At 43.3% G+C, this 24,752-nt stretch overlaps 4 protein-coding genes across 9 annotated transcripts; 3 read left to right on the top strand and 1 right to left on the bottom strand.

Annotated features, from left to right (window-relative positions):
- The first annotated feature begins 1,859 nt into the window (after positions 1-1,859).
- bco1 (beta-carotene oxygenase 1) lies at positions 1,860-5,787 on the top strand. The gene is made up of 11 exons (XM_086102001.1): positions 1,860-1,935; positions 2,015-2,143; positions 2,226-2,355; positions 2,881-3,028; positions 3,106-3,256; positions 3,490-3,710; positions 3,791-4,048; positions 4,118-4,223; positions 4,303-4,397; positions 4,943-5,054; positions 5,341-5,787. Exons 1-11 carry the CDS (start codon positions 1,878-1,880, stop codon positions 5,493-5,495), a joined length of 1,563 nt encoding a protein of 520 aa, XP_085958127.1. The 5' UTR covers positions 1,860-1,877; the 3' UTR covers positions 5,496-5,787.
- Positions 5,788-6,151: 364 nt separating this feature from the next.
- Positions 6,152-11,855, top strand: ercc3 (excision repair cross-complementation group 3). 5 transcript variants are annotated; one of them, XR_015098957.1, is made up of 16 exons: positions 6,152-6,290; positions 6,611-6,810; positions 6,887-7,123; positions 7,509-7,558; positions 7,647-7,782; positions 7,970-8,140; positions 8,231-8,435; positions 8,566-8,880; positions 8,967-9,151; positions 9,229-9,431; positions 9,518-9,614; positions 10,114-10,231; positions 10,313-10,431; positions 10,617-10,766; positions 10,866-11,095; positions 11,185-11,855. XR_015098957.1 is itself a non-coding variant. In XM_086101535.1 (15 exons), exons 1-15 carry the CDS (start codon positions 6,263-6,265, stop codon positions 10,910-10,912), a joined length of 2,211 nt encoding a protein of 736 aa, XP_085957661.1. In that variant the 5' UTR covers positions 6,152-6,262; the 3' UTR covers positions 10,913-11,855. The 5 variants fall into 5 exon arrangements, 4 of the variants coding, with proteins under 4 accessions (XP_085957661.1, XP_085957660.1, XP_085957663.1 ...); XM_086101535.1 differs by having other exon boundaries at positions 10,363-10,431; positions 10,866-11,855; XM_086101534.1 differs by having other exon boundaries at positions 10,866-11,855.
- Positions 11,833-14,204, bottom strand: pkia (cAMP-dependent protein kinase inhibitor alpha). The gene is made up of 2 exons (XM_086101542.1): positions 14,054-14,204; positions 11,833-13,098 (listed from the first exon to the last, which is right to left on the bottom strand). Exons 1-2 carry the CDS (start codon positions 14,202-14,204, stop codon positions 13,034-13,036), a joined length of 216 nt encoding a protein of 71 aa, XP_085957668.1. The 3' UTR covers positions 11,833-13,033.
- A 2,566-nt stretch (positions 14,205-16,770) lies between these two features.
- On the top strand, positions 16,771-24,455 carry zc2hc1a (zinc finger, C2HC-type containing 1A). 2 transcript variants are annotated; one of them, XM_086101538.1, is made up of 10 exons: positions 16,771-16,984; positions 17,960-18,033; positions 18,161-18,277; positions 18,676-18,702; positions 19,122-19,263; positions 20,076-20,218; positions 20,526-20,628; positions 20,758-20,833; positions 20,918-21,028; positions 21,408-24,455. In XM_086101538.1, exons 1-10 carry the CDS (start codon positions 16,966-16,968, stop codon positions 21,541-21,543), a joined length of 948 nt encoding a protein of 315 aa, XP_085957664.1. In that variant the 5' UTR covers positions 16,771-16,965; the 3' UTR covers positions 21,544-24,455. The 2 variants fall into 2 exon arrangements, with proteins under 2 accessions (XP_085957664.1, XP_085957665.1); XM_086101539.1 differs by lacking the exon at positions 18,676-18,702.
- Positions 24,456-24,752: the final 297 nt, after the last annotated feature.

Raw genomic sequence — 24,752 nt, 5'->3', positions numbered from 1 at the left:
CTATCAATGCCACAGTTGTCGAACGAGCAATTCATAGCTATGTGCTATCGTGAGGACCGAGGAGACGGGGGATCGGATAAATCGATCACAAAAATGATTTGACACAAACATTTCTGCCTCGAAACATGGAGCCAAGCATAATCTTAAAGCCGATATTTCAACCTAAGATTATGAAACGTGAAGACTGAGACTTTATACCCTATTGAAGACTTTTATCTTCCATGTTGTTTTCCCTCTATCCAGAATTTGTTTGCACAACACAACCTAATAAATTGGACACGACTCACAAGTTTGTGCAAAGGTTAATTGTGGCGCATGTAAAAGTTCAACAACTCAAATATAGTCTTGTGCGGTGATATGGGTTGTGGACACAGTAAACTCATTTGATCGGAAAGGTAAACAACTGGTGATGAACTTGGTTGTTAAGATCGTAAAGTTGCCTCTTTCTGCTTCATGCCAAAAGTAGGCTTGTTGTGATTGGATCGTCTCCCTTTCATAATTTTGCTGCTGTAAATTGGGAATTTCTCCATTGTGAGACAAAGGTTTTCTTATCTTATCTTATAATTGATTGCGATACAGCAAAGCAATAAAGTAATCTGGCCCGCCAGCTGTTTCTCGAAATCAAACTTCTACGAAGTTCATTACTTAAGGCTGGGCAAGTGGGTCAAACTGCCTTCAAATGGAGAGCAGTGAAACTAACTCAAGTGACCTTTTACGTCTGAATCCAGTGAGAAATGGTGTCGATAGTTGCGAAAGGTTGACCATGATTTTGCTTAAATATGGATTGATTGATTGATTGATTGATTTGCAGTCATGCAATGTGAATAGCAAGCGAGGTTGAGACTTATAGCGTGCCTTGTAAACAGGTACCACTTATGTAATTGTTACTGAGTGAGTTTCCTGGAATTCCACACGTACGTCGTTGTTCTGTGGGAACCTTGGACCGCTCGCTACATTAATGGTGGTGGCCACAAAATTGCATATTCCCACTTGAACTATTTCATGGATGCCAGAAAATTGAGATACAGCCGTGGAGACTTATTCTGTCCAAAATGGTTCCTACTCTTATACTCACTCGAAAACTCGCACACAGGTGGGGATGGGGCGGCCTGGCCGAGCCCATGTGACAATGTGTGACTTCATGGTCTCAACTGCTTTCAAATGTTAAATGCGCATGGGTGCAAGATGCGCAGCCTGGACAGAAGGTCACAGTGACACAACGGCCTAGCTCAAGCTCAGCTTATCGACTACTACTCCTGCTATGTGCCAAAGAGGCCTCATCTAACTATGATAAGGAGCAGGAACTGCGAATACAAGACACGCTTCATGTCCTCTCTTCGGAAAGTTATTGAGGAATCTAAATGTTAAGCAATCATGGTAAAAGTGATCCTCATTGACATTGACAGAGTTAATTAATGGTGGTGGCACCCTGAAATAGACATCGTGAATAAGACAAAAGTGCATTCAAGATGAGATACACAGCTTCATCATAATCATGCGAGTTACACAATTTGTTGTTGTTTGTGTTATTACCATATGCAATTGAATAAGTAGAGCATTTCAGAATTCGAAATTTGGGACTCTCTAAATGCACGATGGGACTCATACTTTTCTGATCAGCGAGTCCCTGGGACTCGCAGTGCTCAAGCTGTAAAATGATCACTGTGTGTGTGTGTGTGTGTGTGTGTGTGTGTGAACAGTATATACACACACACACACAGGTAGCGTATATGTTGTATGTTGCTCGTGTTTATGGTCCCGCTTGCCAATGAGATAACTCTTTTCCTCTTGTCCCTCCCCTCGCAAAGGGCTTTAAAAGGACCGTTTTGCATGTTGGTGTGTTCATTCCGACACCTTCACTTGCACTCTCTGTCAACATGGACCTTTGCAAAAATGCAACAGAGCAGCCGGAGCCTCTGAAGGCAGAAGTGAAAGGTAGTTTCTCTTTTTGATTTTTAGTCTGTGTGCTCGGCATCAGAAAACATTTGCATGAGTCATTCTTTTATTGTTTTAGGGAGCATCCCCTCTTGGTTGCAAGGCACATTACTGCGCAATGGCCCCGGGATCTTCTCGGTGGGCGATACCAGCTACGACCACTGGTTCGATGGCATGTCCATCATGCACAGCTTCTCCTTCAAGGATGGTTGGTGCCTCGCATGACTTTTCTTTTGAATGAATAATTCATTGACCGACTGTTTTTTGCTGTTCTCGTTGCACCGTCACAGGTGAAGTGACCCACCGAAGTCGGTTCCTGAAAAGCGACACCTATAAAGCCAACATGGAGTCCAACCGAATTGTTGTGTCTGAAATGGGAACAATGGCTTACCCTGACCCGAGCAAAAACTTCATTGTCAAGTAAGCGTCACTCTCGATCCTAATCTTGACTAAGTGGCTTGAGTTTGAAGAGTATTTATGTTGGCAGATTGCACTTTCCGCACTTGTAGTCAAGACAACTTCAAGTGTGATTGATGATTCCCAACTTATGTTGGAATGTACAGATGCGCAGTAATTTAATAATGCGTTACTGTTGATTGCCTGGTGCGTGTGTAGAACTGCAGCACATCACACTGTGAGTCAGTCCTGATATTTTGACTTCCTGTGCAATTGATTGAGGGAACCAAAACTTTATCTTGATCAATAATGTCGGCGACAATTCTTCCACTGGATATATATAGTGCTCAAGCAGTCATATTGTTGTGGCTGGTGTTTCCTTTTCCTGTTTCTGCTTCCTCCCTTGATCCTCTTTACAATCTGTCCCATATTTGATTTGAACTTTCCTTCCACACCTCTTCATCCCACTTTGCCCCCGGGTGGGTTTTGTCTCGGACGCCATTAGAATTGTGCCATTCTACGTTGTCATATTTGTGTCTTTCTTTCAAGGGCAATCACCTTCCTCAACCACACAGTGCCTGACTTCACTGACAATGGTGCCAGCAATTTTATCAAATACGGTCAGGATTATTTCGCCACCTCAGAAACCAACTACATTCGCAAAATTGACCCAGTCACTCTGGAAACTCAGGATAAGGTCAGCTTCATCCGTCAAAAAAAAAGGGATGGCTTTCATGAAGTGCATTAAGCATACATATTGTTTTTTCCTCTCAGGTGGACTATATGAAGTTTGTACCTGTGAACTTGGCGACGTCCCATCCGCATTATGACAAGGAGGGTAACGCCTACAACATGGGTACTTGTATCGCCGAAAAGGGCAAGACGAAATACCTGCTGTTCAAAGTCCCCGCTGTTTCGCAGAAAGGTAAATAATGACCCGCTCTACTTTGTCTCTACAATTCAACTGGCCGGATCCTTATCTGCGGTCAAAATGCAATGCAACCTCCGACAAGAGACTGTACATCACTTCTGTATGTAAGGCCAGACGTGCAGAGAAAAAAAAACATTTTCAAGCATTCAAGTGCTTGGATGACACCTCCAGAGAGGTTTGTGAGGTCTGCTTTATGCACAGATCCCCCCCCCCCCCCACACACACAGACAAAGACAAGAAAGTCCCCGCTCTGAAGAATGCAGAGGTGATCTGCTCAGTACCCTGCCGCTCCCTCCTGACGCCGAGTTACTACCACAGCTTCGGCATGACGGAGAACTACTTTGTCTTCATCGAGCAGCCCTTTAAACTGGACATCCTCAAGATGGCCACCGCCTACATGAGGGGAGTCAACTGGGCCAGCTGCCTCAAGTTTTGTCCAGAAGAAAATGCAAGCACCACCTTTCATCGAGCACCACCGAACACTTGGAAGTTAATGATCCTAAAAATCCAGTTTTTATCCTCTTTCAGACTCTGATTCACCTGATAGACAGAAAGACAGGCAAAGTGGTGGAGACTAAGTACTACACTGAAGCTATGGTCGTCTACCATCACGTGAATGCTTTCGAGGTCGACGGCTGCGTCGTATTTGATGTCATCGCATACAAGGACAACGGCCTGTATGAGATGTTTTATGTGAGGAATCTGAAGGAAACGCCGGGATCTCGTAACGAAAGCTACTCCAAACCAAGTTATAAGAGATTTGCGCTTCCCGTTCAAGCAAACAAGGTAAGGAGACCACATGCCGTTTTTGACTTGGACCCCAAAGAGGGACGCTGAGCCGTATTCGGTGCGCAGGGCGCGGCGATCGGAGAAAATCTGGTGAAAGTCACATGCACCACTGCCACGGCGGTGAAAGAGAAAGAAGGCAAACTCATGTGCCGAGCGGAGGTGCTCTGTGGAGGTGAACGTCATGCCGGTGTGTCGTGACCTTCCGTGAGTTGTGTTGGGCTCTTTAACACTCCCATTTTTCTCTTCGTCAGGGATTGACTTGCCACGAATGAATTACGATTTTAACACCAAGAGACACCGCTTCGTGTATGGCAATTGCGTCGAGGAATCGGCGCTCTCGAAAGAGGTAGGTAACATTTGGGCTTTCTTTTCTTTTGCAATGACAAAATGCAACGACGACTGGAATTCCCTTGACTTGCCAGCCATTTTGAATCAGCAGAGATTCCAAAGTCAGGAAGTGCATTGTTCACAGTAACATTGTTTCCCCCGAGTGGCATCAATGACAAAACCACAAGGTGGGAACCTGTTAATTGTTGACTTCGAAGTTTTTCAAACAAAAAGCCAACCCCACTTGGCCTTGGTTACCGTCCCCATGGGTTGTCTTCATTTGGCAAAGCTATGCGCAGAGCTAACACAAACAATGGGAAGAAAGGAAGTCCATCAGGCTTGAGTGGTACAGAAAATATACTTGAAAGAACTTCCCCTCATTCTGACCGGATGCCCGAATCACCGCGCTGACGTCTGAGAGAGGAAACGTGCACGCGCACTCGCCTCTTTTGGATCAACAGGATAATGTTTAATTCTTCCGACTGAAAAACCACAACATCCTTTTCATCCGAGTTCCACGGTTATGTCTTTCCTCTAAAATTGGCATCTGATCTTTTGCTGTAGATTATGAAATTTGACACCGAAAGCAAGCAAATGTTGACCTGGAGTGAAGACAACTGCTGGCCATCCGAGGCAGTGTTTGTGCCCAGGCCCAATGGCGAGTCAGAGGATGATGGTAAGCGTTTCTGTGCGGTGAACGGGCACGTTATGTGGAAAATAGATCCGTCACTACATTAGGTACACCTGCACCAGTTGTATTCAATGCTTTGTTTTGTAGCGCTGCAAAAGACAATGAGCAGGAGAACAATAAGCAGTAGGTTACACGCAGAATATACTGTCGACATTGATAAACATGACCTGACCAATTTCCACAAAGTCTTGCAGAATCAGTCAGAGCCCGGGGAATTACTTTTTTACTATGAGTGGGTATGACTGATGTCATGGTCTTAATCTTTTTCTAGGTGTGGTTTTATCATCTGTAATCAACACCAATCCGGGCCAGTTGAACTTCATCTTGGTTCTTGATGGCAGAACACTCAAGGAAGTAGCTCGAGGTTATGTGAACACTGAACTCCATAAGGACATGCATGGATTTTTTATCCCTCAGGGAAATTAGTCACTTGTAATTGAGTAAGCATCAGTATACATTTTAGCCAAGAAAAATCTCCACTTTGTCAACATGTAAAGCATGTAAATTACATTCCAGTGTAGACTACCAGACAAAGTGATGACGATATTATCGATTGTATCAAAATATTATTTCATTTCTTACAGTATTTACAGAGAGCAATTTTGTCCTGGTGAAAATGTATTCTGTGCTATCCACTTTATTCTTGTGTATCTCTTTGACTTTTGTGCCTACTGTTTTCATTGAAAAAAATAAAACATTAAACTTATACTAGAATAAATCCAAGGACCTCTCAGCATGTAAGAGAATTCAGACGTGACACGTGCCGTGCTGGGTTCTCAGTCTCAAATTCTTTGCCTTTTGTATGTTTTTCTAGAAGTGATCTCAAAAGCACATCATCAAGAGCCGTGTGTGATACTGTTATCTATAAATGGCTGTACTAGACACTATTTGGAATGTAATCTTTGTATCAATTTACTGCTCTTGAGCTAATATGGAGTACCGTCTGATGTTTTGCCATGTGAGAGGCGTAGTGAACAAACATTAAAAAAAAATCATTCGCACACTCCACTCCGGTAGGTGGCGATAGTGTACCTTACCGGGATTGCCAACCGCTATTGACATCAAATAAGAAAATGTGTTTTCCCCAATTGGCCATGGTGGCTCGAAAGCTACGACAGTAACTGTACGTTATCGACTTCGCTGTTCTGCCGACAACGATTCATTGTCAGAAAGACTTGGAAGCGGCGGCTATAATGGGGAAAAGGGATAAAGGGGATCGGGGTGAGTTCATGAATTATGTTTCCGCCTGCTAATTAGACACGATATCTCAGGCTCGAGAAAAGGATGCGACCTTTAAAATGCGTTGTGCACGTCTTTTGTGTACCGTTTTATAAAATGCTGCCATCGACGTGGATATTGTCAACATTGATACTGCAGTTTAATACCTCTAGTTTACTTTGTCTCGTATGCTGACACTATTGATCACGTGTTCCCACTACACTGCATTTGGTTTGTGAATGTCTGAATTTACACAGCGTATACTTCGAGCCTTGGGACTATTGTGTGTTGTCATCTGTCAACAAACATGTTACGGTCTACAGAGAAGAAATCCAAAAAGCGTTTCTATGAGGAGGAGGAAGATGATGAAGACGTGGTGAGTGGCAAGTCGCAGGATGCCATACCTGCTGCTGCGGGGAAGCAAGTGGATGAATCCAGCACCAAACTGGACGAATATGGAGCCAAAGACTATCGTGTTCAGATGCTTCTGAAGAATGACCACTCCTCACGACCCCTCTGGGTGGTAAGATCGCCTTTCAGAATTAATTCAAGGTTCTTCATTGCTCTCATTCATTTGTAGTTTATTTTGCCCCCTGCAGGCTCCAGATGGACACATCTTTCTCGAAGCGTTTTCACCAGTTTATAAGTATGCACAGGATTTCTTGGTGGCCATTGCGGAGCCGGTGTGCAGGCCCAACCACATTCACGAGTACAAGCTAACAGCATATTCACTGTATGCTGCCGTCAGTGTGGGGCTGCAGACCTCTGACATAGTGGAGTATTTGCAGAAACTCAGCAAGACCTCCGTGCCTGATGGAATTGTGCAATTTATTAAGGTATGAATTACCGGTGCGCCGATATTGATCTCAGGAGGACAGTACTGGTACTCGGACCTTTACAAATGTTTTGATATTACACTCGAGACCAACCTTGCTTCAAGCTGTGCACGGCATTCCACTTGAAGTTTATTTTAAAAATCTAAACACAGATAGACAAACGCATAGAGGGAATTAGACATGATGTAATGCTAACTTAGAGCAGAATGCAAAAAGGCATTAACGGGCTAAGGAATGGTATTGAGGTCACATTAACTACCTTCAAGTAACAAATATTTAACAGCTTCTTAAGGGGTTGTTCACCTTCAAGTCAAACAGTGAGATGATGATGTCTTCAGTGTGCCTTTTTTTTGTATGGTATTATTTGACATTTCTTTTTCCCCAGCTCTGCACTGTGAGCTATGGCAAAGTCAAGCTGGTGCTCAAGCATAATAGGTTCGAGCCACTTCCAAAGGATTCCAATGATTCCATTTTATTGTTTTGGTTGCTCTTTATTTCACTTTTTACCTGCACGTCTGTTCAGGTATTTTGTTGAGAGCACATTCCCTGATGTGATCCAGCGTCTGCTGCAGGACGACAAGATCCGGAAATGTCGGCTCTGTGCTCCCGATGGGACAGACGGCGAGCTCATTACAGAGGTCATCCGCAGCAAGTCAGCGGTATGCCCGCTATTACGACCTTCTGTCCAAAACTCTTTAATTTAACTCGGTCAGTGTAAAAACAACTGATGGCGGGAACCAAGATTCATCCATTTTCACATCCGATATTTTTTTCAACTGCTGTATCTAAATGTCCAACTGCACTCACGAAGAAAACAAATCGATAATGTATTTTTTTTTTCAACAGATCTCCAAGACTGTTGAGGACAAAGGGGGTGCTTCCACCTCACAGCAGCCCACTGATGGTCAAACGTCAGAGCAACAGGTCCCAGAAGACATCTTCAGCTACTATGAGCAGATGGACAAGGAGGAAGAGGAGGAGGAAGAGACTCAGACCGTGTCTTTTGAGATTCAACAGGTGCGGTGTACGTACATTGGTGATGTACGCTCAGTGTGCAACCTCTTTTGTGACTTTTCAACTTGACCTGAACGTCGTGGTTTTGTGTAGGAGATGATTGAGGCGCTACAAAAGCGCTGCATTGAGCTGGAATACCCGCTCCTCGCCGAGTATGACTTTCGGAATGATACCGTCAACCCGGATATCAACATAGACCTGAAGCCGACGGCCGTGCTCCGACCGTACCAGGAAAAAAGTCTGCGCAAGATGTTTGGCAATGGACGCGCTCGTTCCGGAGTCATTGTGCTGCCCTGCGGTGAGAATGCTGATTTATTGTTGGCCAGTATTTTTTAACTGTAAAACAAGACATCTAAAATGTTTCTCAATGCAAGCTGACTTGCATCGACTAACTGGTCACAAAGTTCTGTCCGTGTCCCGCTTTCCAGGCGCGGGCAAATCTCTAGTTGGTGTGACAGCAGCGTGCACGGTACGCAAACGCTGCCTGGTGTTGGGTAACTCCTCGGTGTCCGTGGAGCAATGGAAGGCCCAGTTCAAGATGTGGTCCACTATCGATGACTCCCAGATCTGCCGCTTCACCTCCGATGCCAAGGACAAGCCCATCGGTTGCTCAGTGGCCATCAGCACCTACTCCATGCTGGGCCACAGCACCAAGCGCTCCTGGGAGGCCGAGAGGGTCATGGAGTGGATGAAAAGCCAAGAATGGGGTCTCATTATTCTCGATGAGGTACACACCATTCCCGGTAAGGTTTATCCCGATCACACATCCTGTTGCCTTGCCAAAGAAATGTTGTGAGATCCTCTGCTGATACCATGTTGCTCTTTGCAGCCAAAATGTTTCGGAGTGTGCTGACCATCGTCCAGGCGCATTGCAAATTGGGCCTCACTGCGACTTTAGTTCGGGAAGATGACAAGATTGTGGACCTCAACTTCCTCATTGGGCCAAAGCTTTATGAAGCCAACTGGATGGAGTTGCAGAGCAACGGCTACATCGCCAAAGTCCAGTGCGCCGAGGTGAACGAGCTAAAGCGCATCTGAGGGGGTTCTCGATTGTGGGCACTTTGCTCTAAACGTGAATGTCTATGTTGCAGGTGTGGTGTCCGATGTCCCCAGAGTTTTACAGAGAGTACGTGGCCATCAAAACTAAGAAGCGCATCTTGCTTTATACCATGAATCCCAATAAGTTCCGGGCGTGCCAGTTCCTCATTCGCTTTCATGAGCGGCGCAATGACAAGATTATTGTCTTTGCCGATAATGTCTTTGCCTTGAAAGAATACGCAATCCGCCTGAACAAGTATGTATTTTCACCCCAAATATCTTTTTATTTTATTTTAAATACAGTATTTCACGAGTACATTTCCCTTTAATTGTCTGCTCAAGGCCCTACATCTACGGCCCCACCTCCCAAGGGGAACGTATGCAGATCTTGCAGAACTTCAAACACAATCCCAAGATCAACACCATTTTTATCTCCAAGGTAACAAAGTGAGAATGGGTTTTTGTCAAGCTGTGCAAGTCATTGACATTCAATTCCGATTACGACTATTACACGCAACGATTACAAAATTGGGATTATTGGTAAAAACACCATTATTGTGTGGGTGCGCGCGCCTGTGTGGGAAATTTTATGCCTAATATAGTGAGCATATTTGCATTCAAAATTTGCACTTGAGAGATCTATTTAAATGTTACTACAGTAGAAATGTAATTTAGTAGAAAGTATCGAGCAAACTCCAATGCAAGGAGTTTGTTAATGCAAGGAAACCATACTTGAATGGACAAATTTGCACTTAAAAAAAACAAAACAAACAACCAATTTTATCAATTTTGTTTGGCCCAAAAGGAACTCAGACAATTGCAGTGATTTGATTTGTCTTCAAATTTTTTTACGCTTAAACATTTTCTCGTTTTATTCCCAAAAATAAATGATTTTGCACTAGTTACTTTTAGTACCGTATATCTTGACCATCCAACAGGTTGGAGACACCTCATTTGACTTGCCAGAGGCCAATGTTCTGATCCAAATCTCCTCTCATGGTGGGTCACGGAGGCAGGAGGCCCAGAGACTCGGTCGTGTCCTTAGAGCCAAGAAAGGTTTGTTTCTTTCGTGTTGTCACGGTATATGGTCTTCTATGCACACATGTCCACTCTCACATCGCCCGTGTTCCTTCTTAGGAATGGTTGCCGAGGAATACAATGCATTCTTTTATTCGCTGGTGTCTCAGGACACCCAGGAGATGGCGTACTCCACCAAGAGGCAGAGGTTTCTAGTGGACCAGGGCTACAGCTTCAAGGTAGATTTGAACTGTTCCACACATGGACGCTGTCTTTTTTGTACACAGTGGTACTTTGACTTTGGATCTCATTACCGAGCGACAGCTTGGTAACGAAAGGGTGCGGGGTAGGATAAGCCCCAGCCCACAGCCAAATGTCATGTCAAATGGCCATTTAACATCTCAAAGCCATGTACGGTTCCTAGGTGATCACGCAGTTGGCAGGAATGGAGGAAGAAGACCTGATGTTCTCCACCAGAGAAGAGCAACAGCAGCTCCTCCAAAAGGTCCTGGCTGCCTCCGATATGGATGCCGAGGAGGAAACGGTGGCAGGGGAGGTGGGCACAAAACCACAGGTGGGTGCCGCGAAAGCCTCACGTACATGGTCAAGCTTTCGCATCGCCGCATCATTCTGCCGCCTTGGCATTTCTCTTTCCTTTCTTCTTCCCTAACAGTTTTCAAGGCGAACGGGGACCATGAGCTCCATGTCTGGTGCCGATGACACCGTCTATATGGAATACCAGAGTAAAAGCAAATCGTCTTCTCTCGGAAAGGGCATCCATCCGCTCTTCAAGCGCTTCAGGAAGTAGATGGTCTGGTTAAAGTTCTGACACTTGGACATTAGCCACAAGACGGTGGCGTGAAGAGGCCACAGCGGTTAGCGCATCTGCCTCTCAGTTCTGAGGTTGGTGGTCCCATTCTGGGCTTTGGCTCTCTTGTGTGGAGTTTACATGTCGACGCCGTGCCCGTGTGGGTTCTCTTCATTTCCTCCAGCTTCCTCTCACATTTGACTCTCTCCGAATGGTTGTGTGCCTCCCACCCGAGGTCAGCTGGGAGAGGCTCCAGCACACTTGTGACCCTCGTGAGGGTAGGGAGTATGCAAGATGAATGGATGATTTCATTCACCGGTTTGTTTTTTTTTGAACAACCGTTTGAGCCTTAGTAGACTTGAAGCGAAGAGATTCGAGTTCAAAATAACTGATGCAACATGTTTTATATCATGTTGATGCGCTTCTTACATGGTAAGAGAATCCTCAGGTTGGAACAAGAGTCAACTGGGAAATTGTTTCCCAGTTATCAAAATAAACTTCAACAACTAAAAATGCAGAGTTTTTTTCCTTTCTTCCAGCATTTCAAATGTATCATAGGCTGAAGAGGTCCGGCAGGGTTCCAATTTATTGCGACATCCCCGGTAGTCAAGTCGACAGTGAACAAACAATACGATGGAGAGAAGGGGGAGGGGTCACGAATCTGTTTTATATCCAAACTAACACAGTAAGTGTCAGTCCTTGCATAATTTCTGGGGTCCTTGAGGCTCAAAAAACTAAAATGTGGAATGAAAGGGAAAAAACCCCACTGTTGATTTAAGTGAACTTATCCGCTCACTTATGTGTATGTCAATATTTTTAAAAAAGAGTCAACTTTATTATTTCAATCAGTTTTATTTGCTCATCCAAACTATACAAAATATTCCCACAATTTTAGTTAAACCGTACGACAATAACAACATGTTAAGTGGAACCCGCATGTCAACTAGTGTTCACATCTTCATGCTATTGAATTGAGATTGAATATTAAAAAAAAACAACTATAGATTTCCTTAGAATATTAGCAACAATGCCAGTATCTTTAATTTGACACAGAAAAGTGTGCGCACTGTGTTTTGGTAAACATTTTATGGAGACTGAATCGAAAAGCACATCCCTGGGCAGTTACTTGGGCTGACAAACTGAAAAATCTCGAAAACAAACTCTGGATAGAACATGTGCCGATGATGTACAATAGCACACTACTAAAGGTGAGCGCAGTCCGTATTTCACATCATTTTAACCATCGTATCATATTTGAAGACGCGCACTCGCGCACACACACACAGATCAGTAAATGTCAATCAACATCACTTTGGATTTATCCAGATTTAGCAGAACTATGGCACACTTTTGGGACAGTGGAACCATTAGGTTCTATCGAAGACTAGGAATTGAATTATAAATTGGGAGCTGGAATCGATCGAGCACTTTGGCCAAAAAATGGATCTGAAGAGGTGCACTCAAGGAAGGAAGGAAATGAGCATGACAAGAGTGCAAAGTGCATTCAAGAACAGAAGGGGTTGAAGAAGGATTGAAGAAGGATCCAGTTTCCTGTGCGTTATTTCCTTCAGTTGGAACCAGGCTAAACACAACAACAGTACCATCTTCCGGCTATCTGACACACCTTAATACCAGGTGTGGGGTTTCTCCAAAAGAACACCAGAGGGACAACATGGTGATGTCCAAACACAACCCCGGAATCCTCAAAGGTGCGGTGGTGTCGTGCTTCCACAAGGACAGGATGTTTGAGTCCCGAATGGACATTGAGGCCTTCCCCGGTAACCTTTAATGGCCCCAGACCCTGCTCGCCTTTCCTTTCAGGACCACTGACCATGTTTCTTCACTTTGGCCTCTCAAGGAAAGTTGAGCTTGGGAATGGGGCCTTTTAAGGAAATTGGAACACGCCTGAATGCAAAACGATAACACGCTTTATGGCAGCGAGTGAGTGGGAAAAGGTTTTATGTCTCTATCACCAGAAAGCACAACTTGCTCACGGGCACCATTTGAGTTGAGAAACTTGACGAGCTGCCTCCTCATTGGCTATCATCTTTTGTTGGCGAAGACTTCGCCTTGTCAGAGTCTTCTTCACCTTCATCAGCTGGAGGACAGAGAAGCAAATTGACAAGTCAGTCTCTTGCAAGGCCTGCAGAATCTGCAGTGTGCCATTTTATTTTGAAGGTCTTATTTCCCGTGATTGCTTGTGTTGTGGTTTTGATTATGAATAGGAAATTGGTTTAATTGATGTTCCTCTATGGCCTCCCGTGTGATGTTTGCATGTTCTCCCGTTGCGTGCGTGGGTATTTGCCGAGTACTCCAGCTTCCTTCCACATGACAAAAACGTGCATGTTAAGTTCATTGGCCTTCGGTGGCGATGTGAATGGTTGTGTTCACTTCTGGACTCGAGAGTTGAAGGACTTTGATTTATGACACAGCTACCCGGTACTTTATTGCATTTTTATCCATGCGCGCAAATCCTTGTGTGGACTTTGGCCCGTTCCATAGAAGACTTCGACTTTCCATTAAAGACTCTTACTTGGATTGATTTTCTCGGCATTCACGGGTGTACACGTTTGTGTTTAATAGTAGCCTTAGCGACATTAGCTTAGCTCCACTTTTGTGTTTGTTTTATTTTTTTCCTGCTTTTTGTGATGAAAATAATCAAACAGGAAATGGAACTTACTGTGATGTAAGAACACTGGACAGGTACACGCATCTCTGTCCTTTGATCAGAACGAGATATGAATGCCGCAAAGTGACGAGAAGGTGGAGTTATGTGACTTTATAGTGTCCAATAATGTTCAGAGATTTGCCCTTAAGCCATTTCAGACATTTTAGTTTGGTTGATTATTAGTAAAAATAGCAGACGCATGTGGGGACTGACTCATAGTATACTGTACATTTGTGAAAAAATATGAAATTTGGATCTGGAAGGTTTCCACCCGACAGTGGTGATGCTGCATCATTCAGCTCATGTCTCTTAAAGTGCCAATCAAAACTGTGCATTATGTTTACAATGTTGTGGCCGGGCAGCCGTTGTGTTCACTCACTCTTACCAGGTTTGTTGATGTTGAGCTGCGCCAGGCTCGCCGAAAGATCCGCAGGTCCCGGCCCCCCGGAGGCTGCTGGGATATCGTGGATGGCGTTCCGGCGGCCGGACCGTCGAGAGGCGATGAAGTCCTCATAGGTCGCCTCCACATCCGTCATCTCTGCCACGCCTCACCATCGCAGGGCCTGCACACGCTTGTCGAAAAAAAAATTGGGAAAACAAGGTATGTTATATCGACGTGGGGTTTCTGTATCTAGAAAATCCCTTTGACAAAGGCCTGCCGTCTCTTTTTTTGGAGTTAATCCGTCAATCTCTGGAGATCAGCCCACAAGGGAGCCAAAAGGAGCATTTGTTTCAATAGAAAGCGGAGTGTTCTTGAACTGATGACAAGAAGATGAAATTATGGCCCGAGGTGGAATAGATTCAAATTCTAGTTCACTTGGAATGAGCATAAAGCGTGATTGGAGTCGCGTTGCCACGGCGATTTGGGTGCCATTCACTTGCGCCCAGCCTCCTCCTCAACGCTGCACAGCCTGTTCTCTGCTTGGGCTGCGGTGTCTTCATTAACAGGAGACTGGCACCTAACCTATGCAAAGCAACGCTGCTCCATTGGACTTATTGAATTGCATTGTGCCCTGAAGGTTGGTGGCCCACTGACAGCAGCCTCAAATGACTGTGCGAGCATTCCCATCTATTTTCAGATACATCTTTCACCATGTGAGTGAGCAACGTAACCCACGCAGCTGCCACGTTCCCAGTGGTGTCAGCATGGGTGAGACCCCACAGATGTTCACCGAGGAATAGTAAGAGGATTATTTTACTTTGTGGTATTGCTTCTGAAAGGCTCAGTTCTTCAATGATGCAGGGGCAGGGCCTCTTAGAAAACGATGTATCCCTGGCGCTTGTTTGGTACGCTCAAGTCCGATGCAATATTCATTTGGAAGTTTTCATAATTTAGACCTGCTTGGACTCCTGACACAGCCTGCTAGCCAAGTGTGTGAGTGTGTCCCATGTGGGAGCAGCGCTCAGCTGGCCATAACTTGAACAACTGATGCAATCAGAACATTTTTTTTTGTCATAAATAAATCAAATGGGAAAAATACAAATGGGGGGAAAAAATGGGTAATTTCTGGTTAGTGGTGCTTTTACAGTACACATTCTAATAATACATTTTACTTAACAAAATGCTTAAGATTTTAATCATAGATTGTGGTCTTACATTTGACAAACCCAAATGTATATCAATTTTTTTAGTAGCAAGGATCTTGATTCTTTTGCCCCAGATTTTCCTTTAAATTATGTCCTGTGATTTTAAATGTAAATACATAGAAATGCTCATTAATTAGTGGTCACCTTTAAATATATATAAATATGGAAAGAGTGGTTTTAAATGTATTATTTTTTATCATACAACTTTACAAAATGGATAATATGTCACCTTTCCCAGGGCAAGGACCCACATTTACTTTCCGAGTGAGTGCGCAAATGCAGTCAGTTAACTGGTATTACCGTTTAGAAATCAATCATAAAATACAGAAAGAAGGCGTTGAAATGCACACTGTTGTTTGGCACGCCGTGCGGCGAAAGGTAATAATACGCATAGTACAAAATGATTACATGTGAACGTGTGCGTGCATGTTAAAGCCACACGCACATTGATTGCAATAATAAACCGACATGCGTGTCTGCGGTGGAAGGCCCCTCGCTGAACCTGCAAACACAGCTTGCGTTGTTTACATCACGTCATTTTGCATCACATGAGCAATTTGAATTGTTAAGCGGTACCTGTAAAGCTTTAAAAAGGCGTCCAAATATTCGCATGTGGGGTCAAGTACATCAGGTGTAGGATCGGTACCTCGGCAAATCTCGTCACACTCTCAAATAGGTTTACCAGCGTCAACGTCAAGGTGGTGATGGGATGATGCGTGTGTGTTTCCGGTTGCCGTTTCAAAATAAAGACCACGCTCGTTGCGTTTGTCAAACAAATGGTGAACAGCGTGTATCGGTTTATGTGACGTGTGCGTCAAGTGGAGAACAGTGATTCTCTTGTTAGTCCCACACAGCCTTCCCTCAAAGCAGCTGCTTGTCAGTAACTCCATTCATAAGACACATATGTGCTCAAGGTGCAAAACAGCTGCCACAATGTTTGCTTTGTGTATACGTTCAGGTTGGAGAAAAGGCGTTTGCGCAGGAGACTCTAACACAAAATGATAATAGCATCCTGCATATGTGTACCTGGAAAAAAAAGTCGATTTAGACTGCGCATTCCAGTTTAGGAGCAGAGGTTACCTCCCATGCTCCATCTGCTGGTTCATCTTGAGCATGTTACATGAGCGCGGACCACGCAGTAACAACCAATGGAATCCTGAGATGTTGACATATTGCTAGCATCATACAAGCCAGTTGCCATTGGTAGCCCAAAGAACATTAGAGTCAAGAGACTTCTTCCCCACTGACCGATTCTATCGAGACGCAAAGAAACTCCCACTAAATAATAAATCACGCTCACTATTTGATTTACATTTGTTGGACAATTGAGTTGTTCAGGGTTACAGTGTTGGTGATATTTATGTTTATTTGATTTAATTTAAAACATAAATCCTAAAGTAGAGCTGATATTGTTGTGAAAAATCAGCCGCAGAGACGCTTGCGTCGTGACTTGTTCGAACGTTTGTCCCTACTTGGGCTTCGGTTGATCTGGGGTTATCGGTGGGATGTCTGGTGGGCAGGAGTTGACGTGAAAAGAGAAGCAAAAATCGAGGACCGTGGGGGTTCAAATAAATAAATGCGATAATCTCCCAGCGTCTGTTAACAAAACAGGAAATGTTTAGCGGTGAACTGTTTTACATTATCGGCGAAGACAAGTATCTTGTTTGTAAGGACAGCTGAAGTACATCATCCACAAGTAAAGAAACGGTAATGATGGACGAATTCGATGGTAAGTTAAATTGTGGTGTTTAATATAGCTTTGCTTGTTAAATTTCAGTTTGCGATTTTGGGGCGGTCAGTCATTGTGAATTTTGTCAGCGACTTCCTATTGTTTGGGTTCTCGCCTCTGCCAGGCAATGAAACGTTTGGTGTGTACACGCTAGCTGTTGGGTAAAGACTGCAACGGACGTGTTTGTATTTGGGAGCTGGTCGTCATTAGTATCAGTGCTCACGATTAATTGTACATATGACACACGCATTTAAACAAGCTTCTTTACAGCCACGCTGTTTCTAAATAGATACAGTTAATCTCAAACGTCAACATCGTTGTTGAGATAGATCTAAATGTACTGCACAATCAATGATTACGATGTAAAAAAAAAAAGGTTATTTTGGAGATGGGCGTGATGCCCTGCAGGGATCAGGGCCCCTGTGATTCTTTGATCTGACGCTCATTGTATCTCAAAATGGAAGAGCGTCTCATCAGTCAATACCCATTTGTCATCCAGGAACTGCTTATGCACTCTGATCACATGAGGCTGGAAGGCTTACATCTAACTCTCTGCTCCAGAGTCATGTTAACATATACTCTAAGGAGGTCATACTGGTAGCTAATAGCAGGCACTGTCAGTAGGTCTGTGCGACCTTTCAAAGTTTTGATGCCTCCGGCACTGGGTGTGGGCCGGGTGAATGCCGGTTGTGATGTCCTCAAAGATGAAAGACTAGGGTCATTTTGAGATTGAGCGCTGGCACATATAGGAGTCTTAGATTTGATGACTGGGTAGGAGTTGTTGTCGATAGCAGCTCTTGAATAAATGAGTATTCTGTTACCGCTAGGCAGCGACAAAAGTTGGTCATCGTTGATGCATGCCAATGACTGCGCATGCCAGCTTTGTTTTTTTTTTCAAAATTTGCAGTACAATGCCTCAACAAAACAAATATTGATATTATGTTGTTGAACTTGGACTCCGTATGTCACTTTCAGATGGGGAGGCCCTTCCTGTTGGCGATCTATCTCAGTGTAACACCTGTAAAAGAATGTTCTTCCCTAAAGTTCTGGTAAAGTTAACATCACTGCTAACATTCCGAAACACTGGCCATTATAATAATGGCAAACTTGTTATGGGAGTTGCAGTTAGGTGGTATTTGGTGTGGTTCCTGGGAAAGGGTTTGTCTTTTTCTCCAGGAGAAGCATTCCAAAATCTGTCAAAAGTCTGCGTCCAAACGGAGGAAGGTTTTTGACTCCAGCAGGCAAAGAGCTGCCGGCACAGACATCCCAACCCTCAAACCCCTAAAACCAAAGGTAAGGTCACACAATGATGTGGTGGCTGGACTCCAAAGTTTCAGATTTGAGTCCCACTGGCCTTTCAAAGCATCCCTGAACATGCGATATTTCCACTTGTGTTTATGACCTCATGCCAATGGTTGGCAGCTTTTGTTTTTTTGGCTTTCTCAGCCACTTGAGCTCTGAATTGTGATAACACTGTTCACCCCTGGTTGTGCTGATGAAAAATTGTGGCCCCCTCCATCTTTTAAGCTGCTCATTTTTGGTCCCAGCAGTGCCATCTTGCTCTTTGTCTTGATGACGTGATCACATCAATGTCTGCAAGTTAATGTAAAATGTCCCTTGAACATTGAAGTCATTCCTTTGCTTGGTGTCCACATTTGCAAAACGAAAAATACAACTACTTTATATTTCAGTCCCAAAGTTCATCGTCTTCTCACAAAGTAAGTTGATTTATTTATTTTTGTTTTAGATAACAATCCACCTCTGAGCTGTGGCCTACTTCCTAACAGTGTTTAAGACCCACTTCCTCCATCTCTACCAGCTTTACACTCATTCTAGCCTCTAATTGCATGAATTAAAAATTCCTATGCTACAAACAACACAGCTTTTCTTGAATGGTATGATTAGCTCCCATGCAAACAGGAACGATTTGGAAGGCTTGGGTGATCACTTTGAGGGTACACATGGAGAAAATCGGCTTTTGCGGCCATCAAATCAGAACTGTGTCTGAGCCTAAAACCCACGAGAGTCCGCTTCAGTGTTCTCGGAGGCTCTGTGTGTTGCTGTTCAACTCGCACACATATCCGGTATGTACCCGTTGAAATGACAGAATGATGTTCAGAATGTTGCCTCCTGCCAGGCGGAACCCCCAAAGAAGCCATCCAACTGGCGCAAGAAACATGAAGACTTCATCGCGGCCATCCAGGCATCCAAGGCCAGCATGAGGGCCATGAAAGAAGGCGCACCTTTGCCCCCGCCTCCTCCTCCTTCATATGACCCAGGTAAGTCAGATTCGGCACATTTGAAACTAACTTGTACTGCGACTTAAAAAGTTGGGGTTTTTTTCTCACCCAAATCGGATGTCCGATTTAGATCAATTTAATCCTATTCAATGTTTACAAATCGTCAAATGAATCATGAATGTGCATGGCTTGGTTGGCCATTATGTAATCGTAAGTGTAACAGCGCACCCCCCTCTGGCTCTCCCCCGGGCTGTTCTCACATGTATCCAGGCAAAATATTTGTGGCTTGAAAGCACATACCTTGGTTCAAAAGTTTCCATAAATCTCTGTTTTTGCATTGCGTTAAGTGTGAGCCATGTCTTGGCAATGTTCAGCTCAATTCACTCCATGATGGCCTTCGACCGGGCTCCTTTCTTGCCATTCGGGCAGCAGTGGGACTATAAATCCGCTCATGATGTCTGTGTCTTAACTTCCTTCTCATTTTTTGAAAAACGAAAGTAGCTGCCGCTCACTAAATACAGCACCTTTCCCAAATGCAGATTTAGGGCTTCTACCAATCGGTGCAAAGCTTATTTACATATAAATAATACAAATAATCAGGTGAAATCCAACCGTGTCATCTGCCAAGTGTTTCGGACCTAGAATAGCTTGAAAAGGCCATCTTGGGTATTTCCAACCCACATCAAATGGTGAACCGGCTTAAAAGGCATCCAAGATTTTGTTAAAAGAAAAAAAAAAGGATTTGGCATGGGACCTTGAAAGTAATAGCGAAATCATGGCCACAACACTTTGTAAATCTCATGTTGCCACCAAACACTGACATGCACATTTTCTCTCAATTTCTTCTTCAGACCTAGTCCAGTGTCCTTATTGTCAGCGGAGGTTCAACGAAACCGCCGCTCAAGGACACATTAAGTTCTGTCGGGATCAGGCTTCCAGAATGGGAAACAAGAACAAGTTGGGCGATGTCAAGAAAATGCCTGCTCGCGCGCAGGTATTTTTCAACACTTTTGCACCACTGTATGTGTCGGGGGTGTCCCCTGGCTTTGAAAAATGTCACTGGAAATCTTGGAAATAATATGACTTAAAACATAGATCCATGAAAATGCATTTAGAGGTATTTAATTCAAAGCTTTCTGTCTAAAATGTATTTCCTAGCGATAAGAGAACTTTTATCATCGATAGAAAATTATGATACTTTTGGTGCTAAGTAAATAAACCCCCACCACCGGTCTTGGCGGAGTTGCAGTTCACTTTGGTTCTGCGTTCCAACTTTTGATTGCACTCTGCTCTGTGCTCAGTACAAGCCACCCGCACTTGTCAAAAAGGTCAACTCTGCGGTGTCAACCATCCCTTCGGTCCCCTCTCGTCTGCCCGCGAAAGTGGGCCTTGCCCAGACTACCGGTAACATGCGCAGCAAGATTTGTTTGAAAGCACTTTCACATTCAGCACCTCCGGTTAGATGGATACGCGAGGCCACGAGCTCGGAAAGAACAAGACGTCACATTGAGTCACACGGTCTTCCTATTCTAGGAGCCCCTTCCGGTAAGGCCCCCTCTGCAGCTTCACTGAGGACAAACACATCTGGGGTGACGAGCCCCGCTTCTGGGTGAGTGCGCACCGACTGACGCGTGAGAATACGGAATCATCCGTTTTTCCTCTTGCATTTATTTTCCTTCGACTTGTATTTCAGCGTGGCAATGAAGAGCCGAGTGGTGGGCTCTGGGTACGGTCCCGTGAGAAACACTCCGCCCGGAAGAGGACCGCTCCACAAGAAGAAACAAGAAGACACTTGCATAACGAGGTGAGCAAACTCCCCAGCAACTCAGGAAAAGCTCCTCGGGAGGAAGCTCATGCTTCGCTTTCCTGACCTCTTGTGGTTGGAAGATGTATTGCATAGTCCATGTGTTAATCAGAAGCATGTACCGCTTCACAGCTGAAATGAAACAAATGATTGCTTTATGGTGTATCGGTGAGGATTTGGCATGCCATTATTTCAGATGGGAAAATGCGTTTTGAAAACTAGTCGTGTCCAAAGTCTTAATACAGTAGTACTTTTATTGACTGAAAAAACCCTTGAAATACACTTGGCAAGAATCGCAGCATCAGTGGAAGACATTAGATGTTCAATAATCAAAGCAATTGGAAGTTTTTTCCAACGTGGATTGTGTTCAATTCCGCAGGGATGACGTGGACGGTTGTCACACCGTGGGCAATGGTGAAATCAAGAGCAAGTTTTGTCACTCATGTGGGACCAGGTACCCCATAGAATCTGCAAAATTCTGCTGCGAGTGTGGCATCAGACGGATGTGTATCTGAGACATCCATTTCGTCTTCATAGAATACTACACTTTTTTTTTTCTCCTCGCGTGGGCCTAGAATTTATGTTGTCACGTCATTTACTTCCCAAACATGCGTCATACTGCTTGATTCCTCCGCACAATGTCGCCAGCATTCTTCAGTCAAAATACGCATGGCAAAAAATTGCAGCCTGCTTAATATCTATCTGCTTGTCACTGTTAGATTAGAATCACTTTAACTAGTGTTATTACCTTAGTGACTGTTGCTATTTACAGCAACTTTGCGGACCTTTCAGAACGCCATTAAGAAAATAAAAGATGACAAACAACCAATCTAGCCCCTTATCGAGGTTCACCGGAGACTTGTGGTGATTGTATGCAAGCGTCAGACGCCGGCCATTACTTGATAGTGGCGGATCTTCGGCCAGCCTCGCTGCCAAGTCTTGGGCGAAGAAACTCTCTGGCAATATTATTACAGTACTGTCATCAATCAGGTACAATAAAATTCGATTATCATTTAAAAGATTAGTTTGACAGGACTTCCTGGAACGTGACGGTGTGAAGGAATGGGCGAAGCGCTGTTTGGGAAAACAGGAAAAATATGAAGTGTGGTGTGAATCAGCTGTGAGATGCGCATCATTTCCCCCTGTCGCTCAGTCTTCAGTCAAGCATGGCGGTCACGACTGCTACTTCTCAATTTCATCAGATGAGAATTTGTTCCTGCCCGTAAGTGCAATATGATGAACCACTGAGGAAAGAATTGGTGTTTTTTTTTTTGTTAAATAGACTGTGACCCAAGCACCTTTTGGACTTTTAATGCTGAGATTTCACACAAACTGTAGCTTTCTATGGAAGCCCACGCATTCCTTTTCCTTTTTGGACTAGCTATTTATTCCGTTCTTATTCCAGCCCAATTTTACTGGATGACTTTGTTGCATCTGTACCGAGTTGCATTGGATTTGTTTGTTTTCCCTTTATTGTTACATGTTCATGATTATACTGACCAGTAAATGTCTTTCGCTGCATCTTCTGTTTGTGGAGCACACCCCAGAAATGATGGGCATACTAATTTGTCATAACTGGTTCAAAACGCAACTATTTAAAATGCTATTAATGTGGCTAAATCAACAGTGAACGAGTATTGGTCTCTTTCACAGTGGTGATAACCTTGGCACCTTCAAGCATAGGTGAATGTTATTTTTTTACACATTTTGGCTGCTTCGTAAACCCAAATTCTGGTATATAAGGTCAGAAAGATATGGCATTAGAGGTGTAGCTTACAAATGGATAAAAAGTTATTTAGAAAAAAGATATCAGTACGTGCAACTCGACAATAAAAAAACGAATCAACTGAAAATCACTCACGGAGTTCCTCAGGGGTCAGTGCTTGGTCCAAAACTATTCATCTTATATATAAATGATATCTGCAAGGTCTCAAAACAATTTAAATGTGTCCTATTTGCTGATGATACAACTTTCTACTGTTCTGGAATAAATCTGAAACAGCTCCTGACAACCGTAGAAAACAAATTAAACAAATTAAAAAACTGGTTCGACAGAAATAAATTGTCACTTAACCTGAAAAAATCGAAGTTAATTGTTTTTGGCACAAGACCAATCAAACACCAAGCTAAAATTATGGTAAACTCAATTGAGATAGAAAGAGCGTATGAAACCAAGTTTCTCGGATTAGTAATCGACTCAAAACTATGTTGTAAGCCACATATCGATAACGTAAAAAGAAAAATAGCCAAAACCGTAGGGATCCTCTACAAAACCAAGGAAGTGCTAAATAAGAGATCTTTGTACACATTATACGCTTCATTATTATTACCATATATGACCTACTGTGTGGAAATATGGGGAAATGCCTGCAAAACAAACACACTCCCTATTCTCAACCTACAAAAAAAAGCAATTCGAATTATTAATAGATCAAAATATACGGAACCCACAAATCCACTATTTATCAAATTAAATACGATGAAATTTTATGACCTGGTTGACTTTAAAATCGCCCAATTAATGTACAAAGCACACAATAACCTGCTCTGCCAAAACATTCAGAAGTTTTTCGAAATTCGAGAAAGCAGCTATGATTTAAGAGGTACCAACTTATTCAAAAAACTCAAAACAAGAACAAACATCAAGCAAAGAAGTGTATCTATCAAAGGTGTTAATCTGTGGAATAATCTCGAAACTGACCTGAAAATGAGTAAATCGCTTGCTGAGTTCAAAAACAAATTCAAAAAAATAGTACAAACAACCTACATCAATCAGAGTTAAAATGATAAATTCAAAACATTAAATATAATGATAAATCAGAACTAAATTGATAAATAGAGAAAGGTATATAAATATCCATTATGAATACAAGAGAAAATTGACACAAGAGTGTCAGAGTGTGGAAGTACATAATCCCGATACAAACCAAAAGTTGTAAAAATATCACGGTTAAGGGTAAAGTATGAGCCTTAATGGAGACTTCTTTCTTCTTACTTTTTTCTTTTCTGATTGATATAAAAATGATTTATTAGATATAAACACATAACGGGGTAGGACTAGATAAGTTTTTTACTTCTTCCTACTCCCTTGAACATAATAACTATGTTGAATGAAGATTGATTTCTTTCCTTTTACTTTTTTTTATCTACCTTATTTTCTGTCAAATTATTACTGTATATATGTTTTATGTTCAATAAACAAACAAACAGATGTAACATGCATACTTGGAGAATATGCAGCTCGCATTACTTTTAGGCTGTCGGACCACAGGATAGTTAGTACGACATTGACTCAAGTGATGTGACGGTCAATTCTTATGGAAGCGAAAATGATTAAGGACATCCGTGTGCAAAAAAAAAAAAGTGTCTGTGCGCCTCATGCAATATTTGGCCCCCATGAATAAATAAAAAAATATTGAGCAGGCAACTGTGTTTGTGTTCATTGAAGATAACAACAACCTTTACAGTTTTGGTTATAAATATATTTTCAGTATCAATGGTTGTATACATCAAAAGTGTATGCGGGCTTCTTGTGCACAAAGGGGCAAGTTTAGCACTTCCAACACATGTGGCAATCGAACGGTTGAACCGCCCAAGCTGCATTACCGTCGCGATGAAGACATCCAACACGAGAACTTCTTGGTGCTGACCCTGAACGGAGTCGGGTCTGAGTTTGCGCTCAGCCATGTGTGGCAAAATGAGCTTTTAAAGCATCAGTCATACG

This window comes from Hippocampus guttulatus, chromosome 21 (genome assembly GCF_054856545.1).
Source record: "Hippocampus guttulatus isolate MCC_2025c chromosome 21, RoL_Hgut_1.0, whole genome shotgun sequence".
Taxonomy (NCBI): Eukaryota; Metazoa; Chordata; class Actinopteri; order Syngnathiformes; family Syngnathidae; genus Hippocampus; species Hippocampus guttulatus.
This window is presented reverse-complemented; position numbering and strand designations above follow the sequence as displayed.

Coding starts and splice junctions, on each gene's coding strand:
- bco1 (XM_086102001.1), top strand. CDS start 1,878: ATGGACCTTTGCAAAAATGCAACAGAGCAGCCGGAGCCTCTGAAGGCA. Junction 1,936..2,014: donor TCTGAAGGCAGAAGTGAAAG/GTAGTTTCTCTT, acceptor TTATTGTTTTAG/GGAGCATCCCCTCTTGGTTG. Junction 4,398..4,942: donor AATCGGCGCTCTCGAAAGAG/GTAGGTAACATT, acceptor CTTTTGCTGTAG/ATTATGAAATTTGACACCGA.
- ercc3 (XM_086101534.1), top strand. CDS start 6,263: ATGGGGAAAAGGGATAAAGGGGATCGGG. Junction 6,811..6,886: donor CCTCACGACCCCTCTGGGTG/GTAAGATCGCCT, acceptor TGCCCCCTGCAG/GCTCCAGATGGACACATCTT. Junction 9,615..10,113: donor ACACCATTTTTATCTCCAAG/GTAACAAAGTGA, acceptor ACCATCCAACAG/GTTGGAGACACCTCATTTGA.
- pkia (XM_086101542.1), bottom strand. CDS start 14,204: ATGACGGATGTGGAGGCGACCTATGAGGACTTCATCGCCTCTCGACGG. Junction 13,099..14,053: donor GCTCAACATCAACAAACCTG/GTAAGAGTGAGT, acceptor TCTGTCCTCCAG/CTGATGAAGGTGAAGAAGAC.
- zc2hc1a (XM_086101538.1), top strand. Junction 20,219..20,525: donor AAATGCCTGCTCGCGCGCAG/GTATTTTTCAAC, acceptor CTCTGTGCTCAG/TACAAGCCACCCGCACTTGT. Junction 20,629..20,757: donor GGGCCTTGCCCAGACTACCG/GTAACATGCGCA, acceptor TTCCTATTCTAG/GAGCCCCTTCCGGTAAGGCC.